This window comes from Gastrolobium bilobum, unplaced genomic scaffold, assembly GCF_033153095.1.
Source record: "Gastrolobium bilobum isolate Gb01-03AN ecotype WA unplaced genomic scaffold, APGP_CSIRO_Gbil_v1 utg10835, whole genome shotgun sequence".
In the NCBI taxonomy this organism is placed as follows: domain Eukaryota; kingdom Viridiplantae; phylum Streptophyta; class Magnoliopsida; order Fabales; family Fabaceae; genus Gastrolobium; species Gastrolobium bilobum.
The window spans coordinates 285,754-306,947 of record NW_026897374.1 but is presented as its reverse complement, the minus strand read 5'-3'; the positions used below and the strand labels follow the sequence as shown (position 1 = coordinate 306,947).

Sequence of the window (21,194 nt, the reverse complement as noted above, 5' to 3'; positions counted from 1 at the left end):
TGATTAAAGTTCAAGCCTCCCATAAAAAAAAAAAAAAAGCCCTCTAAATACATTTTCTATTTTAATTTCTTAATTAATTTCATTTCACCGTTACCAATTGCACGACGCATTTTAACAACGCCAATTCAAGATATAACATAAAATAAAACTGTAGAAAAAGTAGCAACCTCAGTAGAGACACTATCACAGTCACATAGTCTAGAAAGCGCGGAAAAAGAGAACAATCAAATTAAAAGATAAAACGAAAACCCTAAAACTAAACCCTTCCATTTCTGGGTTTTTGTATTGCGTTAGGGTTTTACCTCTTCTTCTTCCTCATTCTCGTTCTTCCAACAATGGCCGATACTAGCTCCGTTGACGCCTCTCTGTGGTGGGACTCATTCACTCTCCTCCTTACAGAGCTCGAGAATTCCTCTCTATCTTCAGATCTCCCACCCAATTTGGTACTCTTTCAACTATCTATCCTTGTCTTCCTTTGCGTCTTAGTTAATTTCTGCTTTTACACGAATCATTTTGCTGTTTATTTAGGCGAAGAAGTTGAAGGACAACCATTCCTGGTTCGTGGATACACTTTCGCGCTTCAAGTCGCCGAATCAGAAATCCAAGGAAGCTCTCAATTCGAAGAAACTGAAGATTGGACATCACCAGCTGACTATTCTACCTCACCTTAAAGATAAAACTTTGCAGACTAGCTCCTTCTTGGTAAGTTGGTTCCTCGTTTGTGCTCGCATACTGATTGTAGCTCTTAATGATCATTACTATATTTTCATTTTCGTCGTTGTCTTTTTGTTTCGGGTTGATGAGTTTATGTTGCAGTGAAACGTTTTAATTGCTGAGAGGAAAGTCGAATTATGTTTTGACATTAACATTTAAAAATTTATTCTATGATTGGAAGTTATTTTATCTTAGATTCGTGTTGCTACGGAATAGCTTAGTGTTTAGTTTTTCACCCTCTGTATTATGGGAAAGTTACTTCTTAATGTCAATTATCAAGGGAATTCTGCTGATAGTCTCGTGGTGGCTTTCTATTGCTATTCTTGTTTATTTCAGCTACTAGATGAGGTTCAATCATATATACTTGTTGAAAGGTTCATCAAACGTAACAATGCAGCTGCTGATTCCATGTCTCCAGGGTTTCTTCACATGGTTAGTAGCGCAATCCCCCTCCTGCATTCATTTATTGTTTGGATCGTGTGAAGTCATAGTCGGATGGATTCCCAAATTTTTTTTTTGGAAATTCTTAGGTGACGTTTATTGTTTGAGACTTGAGAGTAGCAGTTGGGAGTTTAGAGATTTGACATAGTATTATGAATGGTTTATACTGTTGCACACAGTGCATTTCGAGTTACATATTTGGTCTTTGGTAGAAGGTTTGATGCCCTCATTTAGAATCTCACTTTATGTTTATAAAACTTATGCTGTCTTTTTGTTCTCTCAACTTGAAACCTTTCTGTCTCTTCCTGTTTCTGGCTTTTATCATTATGTGCGATGGTGATCAGTTCATGATTTCTGGTCTGATTTTTAGGAATAGACAAGTTCCTGATTTCTTGCTCCTATTGCCTTTCCTATTTTTAGGCCTAGATTAGTCTTCAGTATTTTCCCTAATTCCCTATATATACTGCTACCTTGTAACTAACAGAATAAGGAAACTACAATATTTTCTTTAATGTGTTTATGTTATTAATCATATTTTGCTTCTCTAGATTGCTGTTGAGATATATAAAACCATTAATGTAGCCTCACCCAATAGCTTAAACTTTTGAGTTGAATTGGTTCTTTACATGGTATCAGAGCCTCAGTCTACCGGATTCGATCCTCACCGCCTCCCACTTTCTTTCTAGTGAGATTTCTTTCTTCGCTAAGGTAGGTGGGCTTGTGCATCGTCCACCCTTCAAGCCCAGTGGGCTCTAGTGTGAGGGGGCGTGTTGAGATATATAAGGTCTAGTTTGAGATTGATAGTTCTTGTGGAAAATTGTTTTCTCAAAAAGTGGGGCGGCATTGCTGACAGTATTCTCCCGTGATACTTTCTTTTAATTTCCTGTTTCTGATTTCTTTTCTTTTTTGTTGTGAAGATGCTAATTCAATATTACAAGGAGCGACAGTGCTTGCTGAAATGCATCAGGTGGATTATCATGCATGCTAGTAAGTGTATCATGTTGTTTTTATGGTCACCTAATACTTGCTCTGTCAATTCATTGTATTTGTGCGTACACACACATTCAGTTTGTATAGGTTAAGTAAACATTTCCACTTGATGTTAGTTGACTTTTCTTGCTGATATTACTTTGGGTTTTGACTCTTCATGCAGTATACATTGGTTCTGTGTCTGAAGACAATATTGTGAAGGAGGAAGCAAGAAAGCTCTTTCATGATGGACTGGAAAGTAAATTAGTATCATTTTTTGAGGACCATTTGTCTTGCAGCTACCCAGAGCAAATGGTATATTCAATCTCCATGTACCATCCTTCTTTAGTTTTGCATGACTATATACGGGTAGCTAACTTATATACAATATGTGATCCGCTCATTTAGATGTAATTCTTTTAGCCTATGTGCATGTTGTAAAATTAATAGTCGAGTCTTGTTGTGTAGCATATCTTCTTGCCATTCTCTTTCATGTTCTTGATTAGTGTGCTATGTATCTCCAAGTTCCAGGATGCTGTAACAGTATATTACCCTATGGAGCATGTGAAACACTAGATATTGGAATAATATTCCCTTTTTTTCCCTTAGATGGGATATTTCTTTGCCTTCAATTGGTATCTTAATGATACAAGTGTTTTGTGGACTGAAAGTTTTATTGCTTGGTGACTCAACATATGTTAATTGTGGAATACTCGAAGGATGTTGATCTTTTTACTCTGTGGGCTGAGGAGACTCTAATTGAAGACAACTTGGTTTTAGACATCGTTTTCCTGGCATATTATGACTCATTTTGTATCTGTAGTGGTGAAGTATGGAAGAAGTTTGGTTCTCTTTACAAGGTATATTAATATACTTCTGCTGATACTTGATTTGTTTTGTGATATTTTCATAAATCAAATCCTTGCTCAAAATCATCTTGCATCCAGGGGATCTTAGCTGGTGAATATAACTTGGGAAAGCTGGCAATTACTACAGAAGCACAACAGTTGTCTTATAATGCCAAAGTTCAGCTTCTGCTAATTTTAATAGAAACCCTGAACTTAGAGAATCTTCTTCAAATGGTTCATGATGAAATACCTTACAGGTTAGTCTAGTCGTTATTTACATCATAGTCGGTTCTTTTAAGTTTTGAAGAAAACACATTGTGCGATAGTTTGGTTAAACTAATGAAATATTGTGAATTGCATGGACATAATCTGAAACCTCATTTCTGATGCAATGACTGGATCAATACTTGACTCAATGTGGTCTGCCAGACTCTGTCTTGAATCTAAAATAAATTCCACTTTGTTGGGGAAAATTTCTTGTGTTCTGAGGCAATCATGATTCAGATGTTCCATTATTTGAGGCTTGCCTACTTAAATTTTATTTCATTCATTTTACTAAGTAGAAATTTCAATGTGCAACTAGGGACGAAATTGCATAGTTTGTCATATTCTGTTCTTCAGTGAAATCTATCAAACTCTCACCTTGAAGGCTCTTATTTTTGTTACTTTGTAATGTTCGGAATATCGAAGTTATATGTGGAAAGTCATTGTTAGAGTTCTTTGATTTTTCCTGTAATGCAATTTATCTATTTTGATTATTATTTTTAATTTGCCAGCCTTGTACATGGAAAATGTCCTTGTTAGTTGGAATGATGTAGTGATTTTCCTTGTCTGGAACTGTGGGTTTTAATTCAACATCTTCATTCCCATTTTAGTGCCTGTGATCTTCTTATTATCCTAGTTATATAGCCTTGCATAAATAGGCTGCTTGTATTTTTTGATTTTTTTTCGATAATACGTTTTGTTAAGTGCTGCAAAATCTGTTTGGATTTCCCAGGAAAGGTGTGTCTATTTTTCCCTTGACTGATGTCCAAGGGATGGATGCACTAGTTTCTACACTCAGTGCTTTTGAGATGAATGAAGCTGGTCCTCTAGTTCTAGCGTGGGCAGTGTTTCTTTATTTGCTCTTGACACTTCCCGAAAAAGATGAAAATAATGAGCTAATGGTACATGGTTAAGTTATGTGAAATTTTTATTTTCTACTTTTGCATGTTTTTGTGTATTACAACGTTGACCCTTTTTCTTTTCTCTGCATCCAGGAGATTGATCACATTGGTTATGTTCGTCAAGCCTTTGAGGCTGGATCCTTACGTTATTGTCTTGAAATTTTTCAGTGTGACATTTTGAAGGATTATGATGTGCGTCATTGGTACTTGGGTAGCATAACTTGTTATAGTGGATAAATTTTCGTTAAACCTTGAATGATTCCTCCCTTTCCTATTATGAAGCATTCAGCTTTCTACTATGCTATGCTTGCTAAATTGTGTTTATAGTAAGCAAACTAAGCATGATATATTTTAATATTTGTTTTCATATTATTTTGTTAGTATAGTGTATATACTCTTAATTTTGTATATCCTGCTGTTATTTATTACACAATAAATGATTTTTTCAATTCAGGGCCCAGTGGCTGGTTATCGCAGTGTCTTGAGGACATTCATATCTGCATTTATTGCATCTTATGAGATCAACCTTCAGGTATGTTTGTAAAATCTATAGTTAATTTTAAGTTGATTTGCATCCTATTCATTTGGTCTACTCTATCAAAGTTACAGCCAGAGGACAGTAGCCCCACTTTGATACTGGATATTCTTTGCAAGATTTACCGTGGAGAGGTTTGGATGTATAATCATTGTCCTTCAGTTCTCTCATTGCTTCAGTATCATGATATCTGCTAGTGATGAATTATTGATTAAAGTACCGTGCTCCTTAACTTTCAGGAATCACTATGTATTCAGTTTTGGGACAAGGAAAGTTTTACAGATGGTCCAATTCGGTTTCTTCTTTGCAACCTAGAAAGTGAGTTCCCTTTCAGGACAGTCGAACTCGTACGACTCCTGTCATCCCTTTGTGAAGGAACTTGGCCTGCAGAGTGTGTGTAAGTAAATAAATAATTGATGTTTATCTATTATCTCATATTGCAATTACACTGCCGTTGGTCTCTCAAACTCAAAAGCACATTTTTTCCCCCCTTAAATTGTTGGTAGCCTTTCCTATGAATGCATTTTGTCAACAGGTATAACTTCCTCGATAGGTCTGTTGGTATATCATCCTTGTTCGAGATTAGTAGTGATTTGCAGGCAGATGGCGTCTCTGGTATAGTTGAGGCACGGAAGGCAGTACGAGTTCCTGGGATTGAAGGTTTGTTTATTCCTGCTGGAACTCATGGCCGTGTCTTGAAAGTTGTTGGAGAGAATACTGTCCTTGTACGATGGGAGGTAGTTGTTCTAATACTGTCTAGTATTTATTTATTTTTTTCTTTGTGCTTCCTGTTCCCTTATTCATGGTCTATAATCATAAATTTCCTACACAACAACTTTTTGGTGATATGGAAATAGATGACCTAGAATTTTTTTAAAATATTATTGCTTATTCTAGTATTTATTTTTTGTCTCCTCTTTGACTTGGGATAGACCTGGAAAGATCAATAACCTGAAAATCCAGCCAATGCATCTATAGAGGCTGGTTTTGAAAGGTCCTAATAGAAAGAGATCAATTTTTATTTTGAGTAACTACGTGGTACGAAAAATCAATTTATTGAAGTCCACCAAAGCTGATTGTAGGTATTTGTTTTATCTACACCTGGTTTCAACTAAATTACTTGCTTGCCAAACCCAAACCCAAACCCAAACTAGCAAAATATTTAGAAACTCTATTAATTCTTTGGTTATGAGTTTTCGGTCTGAATTTTATTCTTAAGTGATAATAAAAAAAAATGCTGGTGTTTCAGTTTTCAATTCTTCAAGTGCTGTTTAGTTGCCAATTATAAAAGTAGCTGCTGATGTTTTATACTCCTTATAAATTTTACAGTAATTTGGAGACTAATATTTCTTGGAGGTGGCTTCGTGTCTGATTGGGAAGTCTTATTTTTAGGTTCTCTTCTCCTTTTAAGCAGAAGTATAGCCAAATATGTTTTACAAAAGCTCTTATTATAAAGAGTTTTTTGTTATAATGAATACAAAAAACAGAAGCTAAAAGCTCCCAAAGAGGAGTTTTTTTAAGATGTATACTGGCTTTTTAGAGTTCTTATATTTCTTTTTCAGCTTCACCCTTATTCTAAATTTGTATTTACCAATTTTACTCTTTACCCTAATAATCCATCCTAATAACAAATTATTTCATCTTCCCTATTTCAGAACCCTCATAACAGCTTATATAATCACCAAACAACTTTTAGCTTTATTTTTTAAGCTCTTTTTTTTTTTTTTTTTTTTAAACTTTAGCTCAAAAAGAAGATGTCCCAAACAGGCTTTCAGTATCTCATCAATATAATCTCAATTTCTCAATTCATGCTGACAAAATCTTCATTTTTGCAGTATGCAACATCTGGATTGTTAGTGTTACTCCTACGTTTGGGCCAAGATATGTATTTAAATAGCAAGGAGGAAGCTGTTTTCACTCTTGACCTGTTCAGTAGATTGGTGTCCTTTAACACTGTAAGTTGGTTGGAAATTGTTGCAACTTTATCATGACTGATCTATGGATGCATAATAAACAATCTAGTATTATATTTCTCATGGATGACATAGTGTGATGAGACTTAAAGGTTTTGAGTAGTATTTTTAACAATAAGATATGTGCATCAGTTGTTTTGGCAGTAATCTTTTTGTCTGCCTAATGAAATTCAGTCCTTGATTGTTAATTTTGACTTAAAATTGGATATGATTATAACTTTTTTGTTTTTATTTGTTGGACCGGCATTGGTTACCATGGTATACTTCTAGCCGTCTAGTGTAGTTGGTTCTATCCCCTCAGTTTTTTTTAGTAAATTTATCAAATTCTGATAGGTTCTAGGAACATTGAGAACTAAACGAAAACAATCTGAAAATGGTATTATCTACAACTGGTCCTCCTAAGAAAGCTAGCAATTTCACCACAAACACTCAAGAAAGTTGAAAGAAATTACAAGGTAAAAGAACTACTGCAAAAGAGGAAACATTGTCGAAGATAAAATTGCAGAAAAGGAAAATTAATAGTTCAGTAGCATTCAAGAGGCCACTGTTCTCTCCCAAAATCCCAATTCCAATCCTACCAAAAGCATGACTATCCTTCTTGCTAATCTCTATTTATCCTCATATGCCCATGTTTGTTGTTACACAATATTCCTCCCAACAAATTCTGGAATATTTCCCTTCAACAGAATTGCTAACATTGTTGTTAAAATCGCGATTTTACACGTAGGATCGTTCAATCCTATGATTTTTTATGCCATGACAGCCCTATTCAAAAATTCTTGCTACATAAGGAGCTGGAGTAGTGGCTTTAGATTAGAGCATGATAGATCCTTTGAACAACTTTGCATCCATCATGAAAAATTTCAGAAAGAGAAGGTAATTTTTTCTTACCAAGAATTTGAACCCGAATAGGGTCATATTATGAGTTGAGACCACAAAGAAAATCAAAAATCCTATTTCGTTCAATGGAGGTGGTCAGAGTGGCTGCATCCTTGCTACACTCCATCTTCAAACTTTGGTACTGATCAAGATCAGTCCATAACTCATTCAGAATACCATAATACTCTGTTAAAGAGACAGAGCCTTGCTTGGTAGAAAAAATCCTATTCCTCAAATCATAGCAGGTAGCGGCATCTTGCTTCATTGAGTAAGTTTGTCTAAGAACATCCCAGATCTCGAGCGGTAGGTAAGAACATGCAATGTTGACTAACCTCAAGAGTCATAGAGTTCCATAGCCACGTCATAATAAGAGAGTCTTCATCATCCCAATTAGCAAGTTTTTGATCTGTTTTGGTAGGAACAGGTCCTTCAAGATGAGTAATTTTACGAGGCCCTTTAAGGATGGTACGAACAAGCTGGGACCATTGCAAGTAATTCTTTCCATTAATTCGGTAATTCTGATGAAAAGGAGGAAGGTCATTTGGATAAAGAACAACTGTCGAGCTTATACCAGATGATTGACTGGTTGGAGTATCTTCAACGTCTGACATAATTCTGGCTAAAACAAAAGAAACGGTCAAACAGTAAATAAAAACACCGTTGGAACAGTAGCGAAACTCTGTGGGTAGACCGTGATCAAGTCAAAATGACAAGAGAAGCACAGATCCAGACCCAGGAGGAGGCAAAGTTGTCTGTCCAAGTCACGCGTGAAGACTGTGCCCGACGCGCCGTTGCAAAATCAGACAAGGCGCGTCTGTTTCATGTGCGTGAGATGTCGTCTCGAGATAGGTCCTGGACAGAGAGGATCGCCTGGTCGTCGCGATCGCAAGCGTGGGTGGATCGCCGGAAAAGTCGTCGGAATAGTGATCGGAGACGCAAGAAAACTCGCCGGAACAGTGATCGGAGACAGTGGTCTTCAATAGTGACGATGATCTAAATAAATAGTGGTCTTGGTCCAACAATGAACAAGGTCCCCGGAAAAATTCTCCAGTGGCGGCTGATGGCGGTTAGATATAAAAATAAGGATTTCTCTTTTTAAAAGCGATAGTTGCAGAAGCAGAGCCCTCAGAATTGAGAGCTTTGATACTAGATTGAATTGTATAATATTAAATAGATGTAATAGTTGTACAAGAGTTCTCTATTTAAAGAGACTAAAAGATCTAATTGGTTAAGCCCAAATACACTTCTAGAGTATTTTAGCTAATACAAATAATAAATAAATAATTCTAATAAATAATTCTAATATTTACAATAGCTTATCTCTTTATATATATATACACACGTAAATTTCATTTTTATCTTTTTTCAATCTCTTCGTATCTTTCATTTGGGTTCATTTACCACTAACCCCAATTAATTTGGGATAAATGTGGTGTTGATGTTGATTTATAACAAATTATTCTTTTGTATTTATAACACTTACCCTCATTATTGACTAACAATATATGCTAAATTTGGTCCCATATGAGCCAAATATATCAATTTACCTACTAGCCTTTAATATTAAACTCTATCAACCTTGAGACTTTCTTCATTTTCTATTTTGTGATTATGCTCAATGAGTACACTCGCAGCCTTACACTCTAGCTTTCCAATTTCCTTGAGAAGATCAAGGACATATTTTCTTTGATAAATAAAAATGATAAATAAAAATGCCTAGTTTGGAATTGGCAACTTCTATCCCAAGGAAGTACCTTATCTTTTCAAGATCTTTTATTTCAAACTCAGTTGCTAGTCTCTCATGTAGTAGTCATTTCTCAAATCATTCCCAAATAGAATGATGTCAGCAAAATGCACAATAGAATAGTAAATTTTCCTTCTTGTTAATGTTTGAAGAAAAGAACATATCACAGAAAAGGGTTCCTGAGCCTGTACGATGTCCCCTTTTTCTCTCACAGATTTTCTTACTATATGCAGGCTGTTTGTTTTGCTGTGATGGACATTAGCAATTCTCTGCAAAATCATGCTATTGGCTTGATGAATGAGAAGGTTGAAAAGAATGTCTGGTAAATTATTCAAATTGAATGCTTGTCCTTTTGCGTATCTATTTTATAGTTTATCATATTTTCTCTTCACTTGTTTGGTATCTATCAGAATTTAAAAGGGTTTTTTTTACTTGTCTTTACAGGGTGGTTGAGATAATTTGCAATCTGGTCAGAAACCTTCCTCTAAATTCCTGTGGTGCTGCACTTATGTCAATGGGCCTCAAGATTTTGAGGATTATGTTGATTTGGTAATTGAACTTATTCTTCTGTAGAAGTTGAACAATTTGTTCAGATCAAGTATTTGATCTGTTTGTATCTGAAGTCTTAAGAGTAAAAAAAACATATTTTGATGGATTGTTTGAGGATTTCCTTGTTGGCTCTTCATGATTTACCACCATTTGTTTTTGAATTAATAATGTCATTGAGAAAAGGCTTACTGGTTCTTTTCCTTTCCTTTCCAGTTCTCCATCTAATGTTACAGCTGTGACTCTAAACGCAAATCTATTTGATATCACTTTGCAGACAGGTGTTTTCAGTGTAGGCAGTAATGATTTGTCAAGGTAAAACTTTATTTTTAAAATAGCATGCATGTAGAAATTGGCAACTTACTTTCTTTGCGAGAATGGTTTGAAATTGTGTGCTTACATGAAAAGAAATGGATTATGTTAATCCTTTTGTCCTCTATTTTATGACTTCACATTTTCTTTTGTGTTTACCTCGCGGCCATGTAGTGTACTAGTGGTTTATTGTTATCGATATGTATTATAGAATATGAAGTTACATCTCCTAATTATTCTGTCTTTTTTCCAGTGGATCATGGTTGCTCTCTGGCAAACTGGCTAGAATGCTTTTAATTGACTGTGAACAAAACAGTAATGACTGCCCCTTAGCAATATCAGGTACGACTAACATGATTTCTCTTCCATTTTATTGGTATAATGTTATTTATTTGTTTCTGATTGTTTGTCTCTTGTATTCTTATGCTTATCCTGCTTGCTTTTGAAAGTTGGACTGTATGAAATAAGTCTTATTTTTCCCAAATATTTGTATTGATTTTGCTGTTATCTTTTTTGCTTCTTTCTTGTTCCTGATTTTATATACACAGACAGCCTCATTGACAACTTGGGGTACTCAATACATTGGATGCTTATTTTGAAAGAGTTTGCAAGCTTTAGTGCTTTGGTAGACTTAGAATTCTTATAAGATGCTATACTTATCTAGGAGCGCCTTTAACTGCAGTACAGCAAATTAACTGAGTGTATGACCAATAACCAGAAAAGGGAAAAAAGACTATTATAATCCACTCTCGTATTTATGGCAATATACAGACGTATATCTATGCTAATTTAAATTTGTTAAGAAATAATTAATCAGAATTGTTGCTTTGGCTTGCTTTTGTGGAGTTCTGTTCTATATTACATACATTTTCTCCATATTCTTATGTTTTTGTCCGAATAGTGCAGTGCTTGACTTCACCATACAGCTTGTAGAAACCGGAGTAGAGAATGATGCTCTCCTGGCTTTGATCATTTTCTCTTTGCAGTATGTCCTAGTCAATCATGAGTACTGGAAATACAAGATGAAGCATATTAGATGGAAAATAACATTGAAGGTATGTCCTCCTTCTGTTTGAAGTAGTACAGTTTTGTACTCAGTTTTGCTTATCCCTCTTCATGAAAATATGTGCTGTTAATTCTCCTTTGTATACTGAATTAAAGAATTAATAATGAACTTTTCCTTTTCGTTCAAATCGGTTTTGTAGTTTCATATTTATTTTCTTCCAGTACAATCAGCGTTGGCTGTGGAGCTGTTTAAAAGCTCTGTTCTGGTTGCCTTATATATGCCCTTCATGTTGAAGTTGTGATGAATGCGTCTTATTTGATGAACTCTGCCAGTATGATGTGTTGCTAGTGGTTCTCTGTTGGCATATTTTGTTGATAAGGAAAGGTGATAAGAACTTTGGGATGCACCACCCCAAAAGCTAGCTCAAAAGGTGAGAGTGCCCAAGGCCTTATAAACCCCACATTAGTTGCCCATACATTTAATGTGGGACTCTAAGTCTCATACCTTGCAAATGGGTCCTGACATTCCACCACGCTCTGCAGCCCCGGCTCTCACGCGGGCTGGTTTTGCGCTAGTCTTTTACTAGCCTTGGGCGAACACTGCAATCTGACGTCACCATCCACGCCACTCTATTGCAACTGAGAGACTTAGTGGAAGGCTCTGATACCATTTGATAAGAACCTTGGGATGCACCACCCCAAAAGCTAGCTCAAAGGGTGGGAGTGCCCAAGGCCTTATAAACCCCACATTAGTTGCCCGTACAACCAACGTGGGACTTCAAGTCCCATACCTTGCAAATGGGTCCTAACAAAAGGTCTTTGTTAATTTAATATATGTTTGATCTTCACTGGTTATCTTGTGCAATTGAAATCTTAAAATTTTATCTGCATTGTGGATTATTTGATACAGTTTTTACTGCTGCTGTTCGAAGTTAATGTCAATCGCTACTAATTTATTGCTAGCACTAACACACTGGGGCGTGATTTTGGAAAATAACTAATATATTTATAGTGTAGGTTTTATACAATTAAGAATTAGGATTATGCCGTTGTGAATAATTTCAAACTTTGGGTTACTATTGCAGGTTCTTGAGTTGATGAAAAAATGCATAATATCAATGCCATATTATGGAAAATTGGGTGAGATCATTCGCAATGTGTTGTTCACTGATTCTTCCATCCACAGCACGCTCTTGCAAATTGCTTGCACTACTGCACATACCTTGGAGGTGACATGTTGAAGCTTTTCAGGTTTATTTGTCACCCATTTATTAAAGTATTATGCTTTTTCCTATATCTTATTGACAAAAGGACTTTTTTTTAACAGAAATTGCATGTAAGCCGCCTCTTTGATCCAATGGAAATTGAAGGGTTACAGCTTGCTATAGGTTCTGTTTTGGACATTCTTTCAGTCATGCTGACCAAACTTTCTAAGGTACAGAGGAAAACCACAAAGATTTTATCTTAAATTATAGTTATAAATTTTAATGGTTGTGTTGGTTTCATATTTTTACAGAAATTCTTGTGATGATAGTGAATTCATGGAATATCATACTTTTCTTTTGTTACCCATCTTTTAAGTTGTTGAGGGTTATTGTTTTAGTGCTATAAATCAATGGTATTTTATTATCTTTTGTTATCCATAACTTTCTCTTTTGTCATTATTATCTATATCTCTACATTATGGAAATACTGAATATTATTCTGCGTTGCTCAGGATACATCATCAAGCTTTCCTGTTTTTCTTCAAGCAGTGTTCTCAAGCACAACCAAGCCAGTTCCTGTTGTGACTTCTGTTATATCATTGATTTCATACTTCCGAGATCCTGTATGAACTCTCTATCCTTGCTCAAATTGGAGTGTCATTTCATTTTTCTGATTCTTTTAATGCACCTACTTACTCTGAACTATACCCTCTAGCCGTGGTGGTAATGAGTTTTTATTGAACAATAACTAAAATATGCCTGTTTTCGTTCTCTTTTCTTCCATCAATTAGACATCTTTGAACACTTAAGTGTACAGTACTTCATTAGTCACATATTGTGTTATTATTGGTAATGGCATCAGCTGAATAAGGAACTGATTTTGATAAAATTTGCTATCTTATCTCTAGTTTTCATAGTTACACTTAAATTGTCAACTTGTCATCTCTCTTTTCTGTTTGTATTGCCTTATTTTGTTTGGCATACTTGCTCCCACATTGCCTTCATGAAGTATACATTTCATGATTTAATCAAGCATTTGATGCCATAAGCAAGTGGGCCCTACATATCTCTTTGATAGTTTATTTGTTACTTATTTTACCACCCTTTCATTGAATATCTACTTGATGATACCTGATTTTCTATTGCATTGCTTGACAGACGTCTTGTCTATGTAGGCCATCCAATTAGGTGCTGTCAGGTTTATTTCAACATTATTTGCCGTAGCAGATTGTATTCAACCATTTTCATATGGAACTACTTGCTATGCTCCAGATAATGAGGAGGTTTGGGGTCTTAGTTTACGGTTCTTTAACTTTATTGTTCTTTTAGCTTATAGGCCTAATTTAAGTGATAATTTTTCTAATTGGTTTTAGATCATAGATTTGCGGCACTCTGTGAGCTACATATTGCGGGAACAATCGATATCAAATGAAGATCTCTTTGTTGCAACTGTTAATCTGTTTACTTCTGCAGCACATTACCAGGTTTAAATTATGTATAGTAAATTAAAGAATTGGATTTCACATTTTCTGTGCAGAAGTTACAAGGTTACTCGCACTGATACCGTTTTTGGTTATGTCTGGTGCTGGCAATAAATTTTAAATTTCAAAATGAATACTACAAGTTTTTGCTTCTCTATCATCATGGAAATATGTCTACAGTTTGTAGGTTTTTTTAATTAAAAGTATATTACTAATATTAGAGTTTCATTGAATGTTGGCTTGTTTATCAGTCATTTGCACTTTGGAAGCACAAATATCTGTGAAATGTAGCCAACTGTTCAAAATGCTTTCACCAAAAGGAATTAGTGTCTTCTACACTGGATATATTGTTTAAATTCCTGTGAAAGTTGATTTTAAATTATGGTATCAGAATTCTGTTTCAGTTTTTTCTTTTGTTGAGAAGAGAAAGGGGGGTCAATGTGACCTTTTTAGCATTCTCAGTTGTGTTCAATCATCATTTTCTTATTTGACGTTTCTTTTGGCAGCCGTCTTTTACTGTTGTTATCTTCGCTCCAGAGGAAAACAATGAAGATCATAGTATTGATGATGCAAAGCTGCAAAGGAATGAAACTTCTCTTGTACCACTAGATTCTAAAAAGTCAAGTCTAATAGTTTCACTTATGCACTATATTGAAAGGGCAGATGATCTGATCAAGAGGTACCAGAGTTTTTTTTCTCGTTGTTTTTAATCTTTTTTTCCTTTAGTTTTTATCTTAATTGCTTATTCTTTTTATTGGTTTGCTTGCTTTTCATCCATATTTAAATTTAAATGAGTTACTCATATTGTAATTTTCTCTTTATGTCCAGCAATCCCCGCATACTGCTTTGTGTACTTAACTTTATGGTTGCCTTATGGCAAGGGGCTCTCCAGTATGCAAATCTCTTGGAATCTCTAAGAAGCCATGGAAAGTTCTGGAAGCACTTGGCCAATGCAATCTCTAATATTGCTAGCAGTGAAACGCCCCTACTTGACACTCTGAAAGAAAAAGATGCTTTCAATCTGGCATATAGTTTCCATTGTCAATCTGCCATACTGGCAATCATGGCATATGAATTATTCTTGCAGAAAAAGTTATTGCATGCAGAGTCGCTTGTGAAGGATGCAGCTGAATCTAAGGAAAAGGAGCAAAATGCCACAAAAAGTGAAAAATCTAAAGCCACAGATTTTGATGATCTTAAGGGAATCTGGTCTTCATGGTTCAATGACTGTGTTTTAGAGAAACTAATAAAGTCATATACTTCTTGCGTATATAATAATGATATATATTATGGTGCAAAGGTTAGCTTGATGTTATCTTCCTTTTTGATTTAATAGGTGATAGTCTTTATTATGATTAGGTAACTTGGATCCTATGTTGAGATATATAGTCCCACGTTGATTGTGTGGGCAACTAATGTGGCCTTTATATGGCCTTGGGCACTCCCACCCTTTGAGCTAGCTTTTAGGGTGGTGTATCCCAAGGTTCTTTACATGGTATCAGAGCTTGAGTGACTATAAGATCACAAGTTCGATCCTCACCGCCCCCCACTTTAAAGTGGAATTAAAATTAAAGCACAAAAAGGTAAACCAAAAATTGGGCCTGTGCAATATCCACACTTCTAGCCCAAAGGGCTCTCGTGTGAGGGGGCGTGTTGAGATATATAGTCCCACATTGATTGTGTGGGCAACTAATGTGGCCTTTATAAGGCCTTGGACACTCCCACCCTTTGAGCTAGCTTTTGGGGTGGTGTATCTCAAGGTTCTTTACATCCTATTTTATTGCAATTCCTTGCATGTGCTGTATCATAGTTTCGTTATTCTTTCAACATTTAAAATATGTTCCCTTTTGAGTCTCTACGTGATCTTTGAATAGTGCAAATCAAAAGATAAAAATTGTTCTTGTCTCGCTATGTTTATGCATGACACAATTATAGATTTACATTATAAACTTCTCCTCCCTTTTTTATTTACTTCCACCATGTAATGTAAATAGGTTGCTACCAGCTTATTCTCTGCTCATGTGATGGCAAAACTAGCTGTTAGCGACTCTGGAAGTTTATCTGTGTCATTGCTTCAGAAGATTCATGGAATTGCGGCGAAGGTAAGTTTCAAAATATTAAAGCTTTAATGTCGGGACTTCTGGTTTACATATCGTACCCTCTGTTTTCAGTTGACTATTTTGTCATCATTTTCTAATATATAGAAACGTTTCTTTTCTGCAGTTGAGCATTCATCCTGCGTTCTCTGAATTGCTATCTCAGTATTCACAGCGTGGTTACAGGTTACTAGACTTTATCCATGCATCCTATTTTTATGATCTTAATTGAAAGATTTTCTATATCAATCACGTGTCATCTGTGACACTGTTGGAACATCAATGAACTATAATTCATTTTGCTCTGCATATAATCTTGCATGCCTTTTACATGGATAATTAATTAACATTTAGAACACACTTTGAATCTGATTTTACTATCATTGTATCTCAAAGAATTTCTCAGTACTTTTAATTTGAGTGAAAAGTCATGCTTTTTCTTTCCTCCATACAATCCATGTCTTGAATTTACCTTGTCTAACTAAAACAGATGTATTTCTTCTTTTATTATGTATATGTATCATAATTTGGTTGTTTTTCTTAATTTGCACAGCGAGGGGAAGGAACTAAAGAAGTTTATACTCAGTGACCTCTGTTATCATTTACAAGGAGAGCTTGAAGGGAGAAAAATTGGTATTGGACCATTCAAAGAATTATCTCAGTTTCTTGTTGAATCAAATTTTTTGGGAACGTATCAGCACCAGTTCAATGAAGACTCTTTTGTGCAAAATTTGTACTTGTTTGACCTAATACACTTGCGAGCAGATTTGAGATTAGATGTGTGGGATTGTTCTAATTGGAGAACATCCAAGGAGATTGCAGAAACCATGTTGCGTCTCCTGCAGGATGCAAACTCGGTTATGTTGCTCTCAAGTTCAAAGCTTTCTGCATTAAAAGGATTGATAGCTGTGATGGCTGTCTACCATGATGATGTAAGAATTTAAAAATTCTGATTTCCTTTCATGCACTTTCCTATCTGAATTGTAAGGCACTAGTGTAGTAATGTTCATATACCAGTTCAACTGCTTCATGGTCATGAATTTGAGCCCTGCAATTGGCTTATGAATGATTCTTATAGGTGGAATATGATCCTGTTTTAACAAGAAGCAATGTTTAAAGATTCGTAACATTTTTACTCATCTTATTATGTTTAAAATGTCAAGGGATGATTAGAAAATTTAGTTTTGATAATAATTCCTTTTTGCTGTGGTTGTATAAGTATTGGTTTTGCCATGATGAATAGAAGTCATCAGTAGGATTTTTTGCTTTATAATTTTAAACTGCAAATGTCAAATAGGAACTGTAAAAGGGTCTTTTGTGATGGATTTTTGTTTGATTCTTTTGAGAAAGGTCACATCAATTTTTTCAATAATTTGCAGTTGGTTTCTGTTGATAGTACCCTAACAATCTATTGTGTTTTAAGTTTGACTATGGATCATTCGAAACATTTTATTATTGTGTGAAACGGATTGAGTGAGGAAGGCATGGTTTAGGATTGAAAAGCGTCTCTGATATCATGATAGAAGTGGTGCACAAGTGAGAAAACGAGGGAAAGGGAAAGAAAACGAGAGAAAGAGAAAGTGAGAGAGAGAGAATCCAAGAGAAACAGTATTCTGAAGTTTATTAATATGAAAATCTGCTTACACTGATCTAGTTCTATTACATTTATAGTATCTCAAGCATAACTGAATTTGACTCGGCATTATAATGGAATCTGACTAGGCTAACAAACCATGCTTAACTGTAATGATTCTAACAGCTATAACAACTGACGAGAACAATAACAGATACATAGCCCGTGTGTGTGAAAGAAAACTCAGCTATGAGTGAATACTCTTAACATGTGAAAAGGTATTTCAACATTGATATTCCAGTTTTCATGTACTTTCCTCAGTTTCAAGATTAGTTGAATTATTATTGTTTGCTCTTATCATTGTTAAATAGCTTTCTTCTTCCTGTCCTTCAGTGGTTGCTTGTCTTTGTTTAGTATTCACTTTTCACATGATCTTGCAGTCACTAGGGAGGGGTACTACAGGAGAGAGGATCCCAGATGAACACGTATTCACATGCATAGATAACATATGCCAATCTTTCCTTGCAACCATAGAGACTTTATCACCTGTTCTTGATGCCTCTGAGGACATACTCAATTTTCTTGCATGTCAAGTAGAGTTACTCCTCGAGTTGACAAGAACTGTATGCAAAAGCCTCTCCTTATCTGTGTCTCTACTTGTTTTGAAATGTGCAAGTTCAGGTCTTAAACTGTTGAGTGAACTTAAGTTGTTACCTTCTGGGGCTAATGTGATCATGAAACTATTGCTCACATTGCTGCTTTTGGTACTACAGTCCAATTCCCTCAATTCACATTCAGGTGGGGCAACAGATGAGGGTTCTGTTGAGGACTTCTCAAAGGTTTCAAATGCAACCCTAGGCCTTCTGCCCATTCTTTGCAACTGCATTGCAACTTCTGAGCATTGCATGCTATCCCTGTCAGTTATGGACTTGATACTGAGAAGCTTCTTGATGCCCAGGACATGGTTACCTGTCCTGCAGAATCATCTCCAGCTGCAGCGTGTTATGCTAAAACTCCAAGACAAAAATCATTCTTCAATTCCAATAATAATGAAGTTCTTTTTGACCCTTGCACGGGTTAAAGGAGGTGCCGAGATGCTTTATTGTTCTGGCTTCTTGTCATCTATTAGAGTGCTGTTTGCTGAATCTGGTGAGGCTTTCTCAAGAACTGGTAGTGAGAATCCGGGCAGCTCATGTGAAAAGTTTGAAATGCCTCAAGACATTTGGAGACTTGGATTAGCTGTGGTTACTGCTATGGTTCGATCCTTGGGAGACAGTTCTTCTGGCACTGCTATTGTGGACAACATGATACCTTACTTTTTTACAGAGAAAGCTCATCTCATTTTTTATTCCCTAAATGCCCCTGACTTTCCTTCTGATGATCATGACAAGAAAAGACCTCGGGCACAGAGGTCATGGGTTTCTTTTGCTACTCTTAAAGAAACAGAACATACTTTGATGCTCATGTGTGAGCTAGGAAAACATTGGAATTCATGGGTTAAGGCAATAAAAAATGTGGATAGACAGCTTAGAGAGAAGTGCATCCATCTTTTAGCCTTCATTAGCAGGGGAACACAACGCCTTGGTGAATCGTCAAGCAGGAATGTCCCTCTTTTGTGTCCACCTACTGTTAAAGAGGATTTTGAAATTTACTTAAAACCTTCATTTGTCAATAGCAGAAATGGATGGTTTTCTCTTTCACCACTTGGATGTGTGCCAAAACCGAAGATCTCTTCTTTCTCAACTGCATTATCTATCTATGGTCAAGCAGCTGATAGTACTGATCCTGTTCAAAAAACATGCTTCTCTGACACTGTTGCAGTGCAGATATATAGAAATACATTTCTTCTTTTAAAGTTTCTCTGTTTACAAGCCGAGGGTGCTGCTAAAAGGGCTGAGGAAGTTGGGTTTGTTGATCTTGCACATTTTCCTGAGCTTCCAATGCCAGAAATCTTGCATGGACTGCAGGTATAGTGAACTGCACAAATCAAATGCGTATACTGCTTTCATTTTTATAATATGCCCATATATAGAAGAATGTAAAGTTCTGTCAATGGTTTGATTATGCTAGCGAGCTTAAGATATGCTTTACACAGAAAATTAATTGTTATGGGGCACCTGTATCCAAGAAGCAAATAATTGGATGTCCGTCTGACCTTATTTTCTTTTGGATGCAGGATCAAGCAATTGCTATAATTACGGAGCTCTGTCAAGCCAACAAACTGAGGGTTTCCCCAGAAACACACAATGTTTGCAACTTATTGTTGCAAATACTTGAAATGGCCTTGCACTTGGAACTTTGTGTTCTACAAATTTGTGGCATTCGACCTGTATTAGGGCGTGTGGAGGACTTTTCAAAGGAAGCCAATTCTTTATTTAGTGGTAATGTTATTCTTCGTCCTTCTGTAGAACCTTTGATTATATTGCCCTTTTGTTATTTTTGTTATCTTTCTGTCTTCTGAAAAAAGTGATATTTGTTGATGCCTTATGCAGCATTGGAGGGCCATGCTTTTCTAAAAGCATCTAGTAAGTCTTTAAAACAGATGATATCATGTGTCTATCCTGGATTGCTGCAAGCGGAGAGTTTGATATGAGATTTGGCGTGGACATAAATAACATTTAGTTGTACAGAATTTCATAGTGCCAAGTAGTCAGCTTTCTTCTTCCACTCTCTGGATTTATGAATGTGCATTTTCTTTTCACCATTCTTTGTGATTCTACATATAGCTCTTTTTCTGTGAGATAAAGTTGTCGTCAGGCATCAGTGGGAATAATTCATATGTAGTGTGTTGCTTGATTAACGGTAAAAAATGAATCCCTTCGGGAGGATCCTATTCAAAAGGTAGATAAGTTTGACCCAATTTCGCAAGGGAGGTCAAATACTTGATTTTAACCGTAGTTCAAAATTAGTAAACGGTTATCATGCAAGTGGAATCGTATTTTGCTTGCCAGATTGCAAATCATAGCTCAAGATTTACTTTATTCGTATTTTTATGAATTTATTTTTCTCTTCCATACGCATTAAGGACGTTGTATCGCTAATGTAGTTATGATTTGGGTCATGTTGCGGAATTAAGGTTTTAAAGGAATTAAGGTTTTAAACTCCCTTTCTATACTAATTATGTTTTTAGTGTTTTGGATAGGTGTCTTAGACCCCATCGTTGATATTGGCAGCACTCACGCATGGTGTGGTTGAGGAATTAATGGTTCTCGCTATATGTACATAAATAAGGTTTTATGAATGTTATGTTAATGGGAAGTTTTTTATGTTATGTTACTCTAATAAAATAGATGGCACTATTTTATTTTTGTTTTCTTGAGTGGAACCCACATCCTTTTTATTAGAGTGACATGATACAAAAAAACTTCTTATAATAACACGAGGAGGATATTTTTACTATTAAATATTTTTGCTACTAATTTATTATCATTCTAATTATTGTTGGATTTCATTTTTCGGCCGATAATATTTGAAAGGTTTCTGAAGAAAAAAAATAGTTTTTAATATATTCTCTGTAATATATAATCATATTAGAGTGGTAGTGAATTAGTAATACAAATATTTGATAATAAGAATATCTTACCTCATATAATATTCATAAAACCCTTTAAAATAATCCAACTAATTACTAAACGCTCTCTCAAAAGGTCAGGTACTTTTGACCATTCACTTATCCACATCATCCTTTTTCGGTCTGTTTGATATAT

At 35.5% G+C, this 21,194-nt stretch overlaps 1 protein-coding gene across 3 annotated transcripts; it reads left to right on the top strand.

Moving 5' to 3' along the window:
• The first annotated feature begins 282 nt into the window (after positions 1 to 282).
• On the top strand, positions 283 to 20,374 carry LOC133306382 (uncharacterized). Of its 3 annotated transcripts, none has more exons than XM_061506689.1 (32): positions 283 to 443; positions 529 to 702; positions 1,051 to 1,146; positions 2,073 to 2,142; positions 2,309 to 2,439; positions 2,844 to 2,984; positions 3,072 to 3,229; positions 3,970 to 4,138; positions 4,232 to 4,330; positions 4,593 to 4,670; positions 4,748 to 4,807; positions 4,913 to 5,070; positions 5,209 to 5,410; positions 6,509 to 6,628; positions 9,503 to 9,591; positions 9,714 to 9,818; positions 10,032 to 10,130; positions 10,381 to 10,469; positions 11,034 to 11,182; positions 12,218 to 12,361; positions 12,460 to 12,567; positions 12,850 to 12,960; positions 13,513 to 13,620; positions 13,711 to 13,821; positions 14,325 to 14,497; positions 14,647 to 15,118; positions 15,813 to 15,920; positions 16,042 to 16,100; positions 16,468 to 16,846; positions 17,928 to 19,454; positions 19,664 to 19,868; positions 19,980 to 20,374. In XM_061506689.1, the coding sequence occupies exons 1-32, from the start codon at positions 336 to 338 to the stop codon at positions 20,078 to 20,080; spliced, it is 5,901 nt and encodes a 1,966-aa protein (XP_061362673.1). In that variant the 5' UTR covers positions 283 to 335; the 3' UTR covers positions 20,081 to 20,374. The 3 variants fall into 3 exon arrangements, with proteins under 3 accessions (XP_061362673.1, XP_061362672.1, XP_061362674.1); XM_061506688.1 differs by having other exon boundaries at positions 4,742 to 4,807; XM_061506690.1 differs by lacking the exons at positions 283 to 443; positions 529 to 702 and having other exon boundaries at positions 1,075 to 1,146; positions 2,073 to 2,122; positions 4,742 to 4,807.
• The last annotated feature ends 820 nt before the right edge of the window (positions 20,375 to 21,194 follow it).